Source organism: Canis lupus, chromosome 13 (assembly GCF_048164855.1).
Source record: "Canis lupus baileyi chromosome 13, mCanLup2.hap1, whole genome shotgun sequence".
Lineage (NCBI taxonomy): Eukaryota > Metazoa > Chordata > Mammalia > Carnivora > Canidae > Canis > Canis lupus.
Genome location: NC_132850.1, coordinates 8,291,605 through 8,298,498, shown reverse-complemented (window position 1 = coordinate 8,298,498; position 6,894 = coordinate 8,291,605). Strand labels below are relative to the sequence as shown.

Sequence of the window (6,894 nt, the reverse complement as noted above, 5' to 3'; positions counted from 1 at the left end):
GTATACCTGTATTGGAATCCCAGAAAAAAAGAAAAAAGACACATAATTATTTTAAGAAACAATGACTAAAACTTGCCTCAATATGAAGAACAGTATAAAATCATTGATCCAAAAAGCTGAAAGAACTCCAAGCAGGAAATTAAATTAAAATATTTTAGATTTTCTGTGACAGGGACGCCTTGATGGCTCAGTGGTTGAGCGTCTGCCTTTGGCTCAGGTCATGACCCCGGGGTCCTGGGATCACAGCGTCCCACATGGGGCCCCCTGCAGGGAACCTGCTTCTCCCTCTGCCTGTGTCTCTGTCTCTCTCTGTGTGTCTCTCTCATGAACAAATAAATAAAAATCTTTCAAAAAAATTATATTGTCTATGACAATAATTCAAACACAATGTTTAAACATAACATATCAAATTTAATTCAATTGTTTCTGATAATTTGCTGACTTTCAGTCCTCAAAAACACATTTACACATATTTTTCTATCCCATCATTATGAAGGTATATTTGTCAAAATAGGAGGATAGAACACATTTTATTTAACGATGCATTAGCTGTGGCTGGCTCACAGAAGAGCATGTGACTCTTGATCTCGAGGTTGTAAATTCGAGCCTCACGTTGGGTGTAGAGATTACTTAATTTATAACTTTTAAATATTTAGACATAAAAATAAATAAATAAATAAATATTTAGACATATAGCACATGAGCTTCTATTTATACTTTTACCTGGCCAGGGACCAATGTGGACCCAACACCCCAACCACAGGCCATTTCAGAACCAGACTAGTGCTCACTGAGAATCCGGGGTAAGGAAGCATGATCTTATGTCGATGTGTCTCTATTAGGCCTCGGTGGTGGGCAGGTGCCACAGCAACAGCTGGAAAAGCAGGCCTGGGAGAGCTCCACATGTGACTATTCTGGGAAGGAGGTGGTTTCAGGATCAGTGAAGGACAGCTACAGCCACAGGAAGGGGGCGGGGGGACACTATCCTCCTAGGGCTAGAGGAAAGGGAAATAGATGTCAGGGAACAGCTTCAGAGACAGCACCTTGAGGCCTGAAGACAGAGAGATAAATTAAGGTAAAATCTAACAGGCTTCCCTACAGAGGCGAAAGGAGCAGATGGTACCTGGGCTAGAGGTGAAGCCTCCAGCAGGAACAGAGGCTGCAGAGCTGGTCACCCGGCCCAGGCAGATGTGTGCAGAGCCAAGAACCTGGACCAGCCCTGGCCAAGGACAGGAGTGGGGTTGGGCTGGGTTCAGCGATCTGGACTGTTGTTAAGCTGAGGGAGGGAGTGGGGTCCAGTAGAGAAGGGGAGATTGGTTCCTTCTGTGTCAGGAGCAGCTTCTCAGCACCACATTTAGATCCTTACAGCCAAAGGGTCTGGGTGGGTAGGGCCAGGGATTGGGCGTTCCTAGCCCTGCAAGAGGGACGGGGGAGTCTTGAGCATCCTATTTGATAGCTGTTGAAAACTGTTGGCGTAGGAGTTTTCCCTGGACCCTGGAGAAGGGGATGTCCCACATCTAATCAAGGACCAGTCAACCTGGGTTACCTTCTTCTCCATCTTGGGTTGAAGGAGGGTCTTGGGTCAAATTCTTGAAGGTTTGGATTAAGTACAGGGTTCAAGAATCCAAAAGGACTGACAGTATAGAGCAGGCTGTTCTCCCTCTCTCCCCCAAGCTCTGTGCCTCTGGGTCCTCAGCCCAGGCTCCACTCGCCTGAGTCGATGGGAAGGAAAGAAGAGGATTCCCACACACTGTAACTCTAGACTGAGGCTTTCTTTCCACCAGGCCTAACCCCCCAGAGGCAATCAAATCTCAAGCTATTTTTCCCCAGGTCAGACACAGAAGACTAAGTCAGACATTTCCCAAAGGAAACTGACTGCGACGGGAAAAGTCACATTAAAAGCAAGGTAGTACAAGACCACAGGGATGGATGAGGCCATAGGGAATCATTTTTTATTTGGACAGAATCAAATTCAGCCTTAGGAGACTCAGCTGGCCCTAAGGTGGACACCGGATCATTTCTCAGACACCCAGCCTTGCATGGCCCCTGAGGCTGAGCAATTCATCCCACCAGAGAAGTAAGTTCATGATGTGGGCCAAGGCTGCCTCCTGGCCTAGGCCCGAGATGCTGACCCCTGCTGCATGGGATGAACCAGTCTAACCCCCAAAGAAGGAGAGATATTTGACAATTAGCTCTGACTTACCAGTGTGCGTTTGGGATCTCATTCGTGCTTCTGTTTCATTCCTCCAAAAAGCAGGAGATGGGTAAGATTTGGCTCATGTGAGGTATTAGGTGACATCCGATCCTTCCCACTCCCACCCTGTCCAGGTTTCAAATAAATATGGAGGAGACTGAGCAGCCTTCTAGGAAAAAGAGAGAAAATTAGCCATTCTCATAGGGTTTGTTTTGTTTTGTTTTTGTTTTTTGTTGTTGTTGTTGTTGTTGTTTTTTCTGGTTGCCATTCTCATAGTTGTAATGCAGACAGGAGTCCAGATTCCAGAGAGGGCAGATGACAATACCCAGTCCTAGTGAGGGTGTGGTAAAACAGGGACCATGACATACTATTGATGGGTGTGTAGTTGGTGCATCATTTTCGGTGGTAATTAGATGATGCGATTAAATAATTTAAGTGCACATGCATACTCCTTGATGCAGCAATTTCACTGCCAGGAATTTATTCTACAGATTTACAAGTATGCAAGGATTTGTGGACAAGGACACTCCTTGCATCATTTATGGCAGAAGATAGTAAAAACGAATCCCCTTCAATAGTGAACCAATTCACTATTGGTTTACCCAATTGGGTAAAATAAATACTCTGCATCTATCGACAAGAATGAAGTAGATGTACAAGATAAAATTATTATTAAAAGTTATAAAGAGATGTACAAGAGTCTTTTTTTTTTGTACAAGATTCTTAAACAAGAAAAGAAAATCGCAGAAGAGCCTTGTAATCCTGTCCTACTTGTGGGTTTTTGAAGACTATTAAGTATACTTGCATGTGTACTGGAATAGAAAACATCTAGAAAGATCTACACAAGAGAAAACAAACAGTGGCTCCTACTAGAGGAACTTTACTCTCCATTTCACATTTTCCTCTGTGCTTTGAATTCATTTTCTTCTTTTCTTAATTTTTTTAAAGGTTTTTATTTATTTATTCACGAGAGACACAGAGGGAGTGAGAGAAACAGAGACACAGGCAGAGGGAGAAGCAGGCTCCATGCAAGGAGTCCAATATGGCATTCGATCCTGGGACTCCAGGATCACGCCCTGGGCTGAAGGCATGCACTAAACCACTGAGTCACCCAGGGATCCCTTTGAATTCATTTTCAAACCTGTATTACTTTTAAAATGTAAATGAGAAAAATTTAAAGGAGGAATTAGGGACCAACGAAAGATAACCTATCAAAAAGAAAAGAAGCAATTTGTCACTTGTTACCAATCGAAGGCAAATTCAGAAATAAGACCCGGTGGCTCATTGGGGGGCCCTTGCTGACCCAGCCAACTTGGCAACACGAAGCTGCTGCTCTCTGTCGTAAGTTCTGGGTCCTGGAGAGGCAAGTAGTCCTGCTGTGGGGCCTCCAGCAAGAGGGCGGAGGAGAGGGGTGGCTCCCTTCCCCAACTGGAGCCAACTGCTGTGTCTGTGTCAGGAAGGCAAGTGGAGGGAAAGCACTGGTGGCCGTTGACACTGGCGGGGATGTGCACCCAGGGGGAGTCCCAGCTGAACGGAAGCAGAAGGCAGCAAGTCGGGCCGATCCTGCCCCAGCTGGGTTACCACCAAGTCTCGGCACCGGGAGCTGATGGCTGAATCCCAGGTATCAGTGCTGGATGCAACAGAAAAAGGAAGCGATCGTCAAGGCCGAGTCCAGAATGAACACAGGGAGTAGGAGCTTGGAGAGTCCCAGGAAAACCTGAGGACAGTCTACCTGTGGGGAACGTCTGAGTGAGTCCTCGTGCGTTTTGAGCTAATAATCCAGGTTTCACTCATTCCCCTGATAGACGGAGGTCCCACTGTGTACAGGACACAGCCACCAGCCCAGGGGATGCAGCACCGAGGAAGGCCAACGGGGACTTCATGGAGTTGGCTTGGGTGAAAATACAACTGCCAATATTCGACCTTTCTGGAGCTACCCAAAAAATAAAACTAAATGGCACCTTCTTACGGATCACCAGAAATACATTCTGGCAGATAGAAGGGAAACGTGAATTACCCAATGAATCGCTTGCTGCAGTCGGAAAGCCAGCCGTGGAGGAGTGAGGGGCTCACAGGGAGCTGCGGGCCAGGCAGGGCCTTAGGCCTGAGGATGCAAAGGGCTCAACTCGGTGAGGGTCGGGGGCGACATCAGTCCCCGCAGGACGGGCGCGGAGGCTTGGAAGGGAGACTGGGAAGGTGACTGAACCCGGGGCGAGGGGCACGGGGCCAGACTGCGGCCCACCACCTGTATCCAGACCAAGGCAGTGTCCCGGGAATATGGGGTGTGGGGGTGCCCAGGTAGTGGGGACCAGAGGGGTCGCGTGAGCGTGGACAGCACCTCGGCTGGGGTGGGGAGCAGCTGGGGTCTCGAGTTCTCCCCCAGGCACCCACGTGGGGAGACCCCACCAGGGCGCCCACGTAGGCTGGCAGCCCCAGGCCCAGAGCCAAGGCATAGGCCGCGGGCACCACCACCAAGAGAGCAGGGTCATCGCAGGGGCCACAGCAACGGCCCCCCGGGTCCCCACACACAGGGCCGTTCACCTCAGAGCCTGGACCAGGGAGAGGAAGAGAGTCACCGCGGGGCTGGCCTCCGAAGCAGCCCTCCACCCAGGCTCCTGGTCCCCAGGCCCAGCTGGGAGGCCACTCACGAAGCAGGATGTCCATGTGGGAGAGGAGGAGGACGGAGCTGAGCCGGCGCCCCTTGGGGATGGAGCAGGGGACGAACTCCAGAGTCATCTGAAGCGGGATGGGCTTCTGACAAGCTGCGGGGAAAGGAGGAAGAGGCAGGAGCCCCAGATAGCTTGGAAATTTCCAGCCCTGGTGAGGGAGCGAGTGGAAGCACCTCGTGCGGATGGAGCATGGCTCAGATACTGGAGGCACATGTGAGCCCAAGCAAAGCTGAGCCAACGGGGAGTTCTGGAGAGACCAGACCCGAATCTAGAGTCCTTCCCAGAAAAAGCCCCATCCTCCCTCCTCCGCAAACCACGCACGGAGGCAGGCACAGGCCCATGAGGACAGGCCCTTACGACTCTCCGGCTCTCCAGCCTATTTCCAGCCTCCCCTGGACCTGGGTCTGACCCCAAAGAAGTTCTGGGTCTGGTTCTAAACTTTGCACAGCCAAGCAAAAGAAGAGCACGGGGCCAGGAATGGGGCAGATCCTGGAGACACACATTTATTTGCCATGTGACCTTGGGCAAATTACTCCGCTTCGGAGCCGGGCTTGTCTGCTGTAAAACAGAGATTAAAATACCTACCTCACAGCCTTGTTGGGAGGATTATGAGGAAACATAAGTAAAACTCGGAGCGCGGCGGATGACACCGGGGAGACACCCCATAACCATTAGCTCCCTTCCCCTGCAGGCAGCACACAGATGAATGTGCACACCACCCACACAGGCACCCGGAGCTCACAGAACAACACAGACATCTGGGGCATGTTCCTCTTCTTTCCCCCGGGGTGGGGGTCGGGTGCACAAGCCAATGTCCTGTTCCTTTGTCTGGCACAGTCACCCTCCTAGGGGTCCCACAACTCAGTTCTCCCAATACCAAAATTCGCACTGCTGTCTTGGAACCTCTCAGGCTGCCATCCTTCCGGGACCCCGAATGTATTCTCTTCCCACCCCCCAACCCTCAGCTCTGTCCACTACGCCTCTAGCCCCCAACTGGCCCACCCCAACCTCTCCCTGCCATCCCACTATGTCGTCGTAGTCCTCTCTTACCTCCTACTGCTCTGGTTCACGTCGCAAGCCCCAGGGCCCCGGGCCCCTGGCTTTAAGGAGCTAGAGCCAGCGCACTGCACTCCTGCCCACACATCTCAGACCCTCCCATCCACGACTAATTCCGGGACACCACGTGAAGAATGGGGCCCAACAGCTGGAGGAGCTGGCCCACCCCCCCCCACCGTGGCAGCTCTGAGCTGGCTCTGTGGGGTACAGCCAGGGCCCCAAGGGGAGGGAGCATCTTGGAGGGCCAGCGGGCACAGGGAGGAGGAAAGGCCTTGCAAGCTGAATGTACTAGTGCTGACCTGAGGAAGGTCCAGGGTGTGGTTGGTGGGGGGGGCACATTTCCTGAGGCCTGGCTTCTCCTTGGGCTGCAGAGGCACTGCTGGAGCTCCAGAGCTGCTCTGCTCCACACCCGCTGGCCAACCCACTTCCCCAGCACCCTGCCTTTTCTGCAGCTGCTGGGCGGCCAACAGTCACGCTGGTGGTGGGGAAGGGGGGCGGGGGCTGTAACTGCTAATCAGCTCAGGGGCCAAATTGGATCTAATGCCAGCTGTGAGAGGTTTTACTCAAAGTCCTGGCTGGAGACTGGCTGGCTGGCACATCCTGGAAGGGGTGGAGATGGTAAGAGGCCAGGACCCCAGGGGCTCTAGCCTCTACTTTCACGGGCTTCAGAATGTTCATGCAGAGGGGCGATTCTGGAAAGTAAGGCACAGTTAATCACATTGGACAGATCATCCCATCTCCCCTGTTGAAGAAAGCAGGGGTGCCCTGCCTGCCCACTTTTGACTTTGGCAGCTGGTGCAGTGGAAAGTGGGGGTCTGGAGTCAATCAGGCTTTAATTCCAGTCTCAGATATGACAGGTAGGCGCTGAAGCTTTCTGAACGCAATTTCTCATCTGTAGAACAAACTGCTATTTAATAACAAATGCTATTTAATAATAGCATTTACTGAGCACATATTATGTGCCAGGCACGACTG

At 51.4% G+C, this 6,894-nt stretch overlaps 1 protein-coding gene across 6 annotated transcripts; it reads right to left on the bottom strand.

Moving 5' to 3' along the window:
- Positions 1–390: 390 nt before the first annotated feature.
- On the bottom strand, positions 391–5,881 carry LOC140602472 (uncharacterized). 6 transcript variants are annotated; one of them, XR_012005416.1, is made up of 6 exons: positions 5,449–5,881; positions 4,736–4,956; positions 4,212–4,298; positions 3,927–4,127; positions 2,204–3,824; positions 391–995 (listed from the first exon to the last, which is right to left on the bottom strand). XR_012005416.1 is itself a non-coding variant. In XM_072772010.1 (6 exons), exons 1-5 carry the CDS (start codon positions 5,481–5,483, stop codon positions 3,647–3,649), a joined length of 615 nt encoding a protein of 204 aa, XP_072628111.1. In that variant the 5' UTR covers positions 5,484–5,881; the 3' UTR covers positions 391–995; positions 2,204–3,646. The 6 variants fall into 6 exon arrangements, 1 of the variants encoding a protein (XP_072628111.1); XM_072772010.1 differs by having other exon boundaries at positions 4,843–4,956; XR_012005415.1 differs by having other exon boundaries at positions 4,736–5,881.
- Positions 5,882–6,894: the final 1,013 nt, after the last annotated feature.

Bases quoted from the DNA above. Each gene is read 5' to 3' on its own strand.
- LOC140602472 (XM_072772010.1), bottom strand. From the start codon at position 5,483: ATGTTTCCTCATAATCCTCCCAACAAGGCTGTGAG. The intron at 4,957-5,448 runs GTAGGTATTTTA...CTTTCCCCGCAG, and splicing joins CCTCCCAACAAGGCTGTGAG to CTTGTCAGAAGCCCATCCCG. The intron at 4,128-4,211 runs GTAATTCACGTT...TTTTTTGGGTAG, and splicing joins TGCAGCAAGCGATTCATTGG to CTCCAGAAAGGTCGAATATT.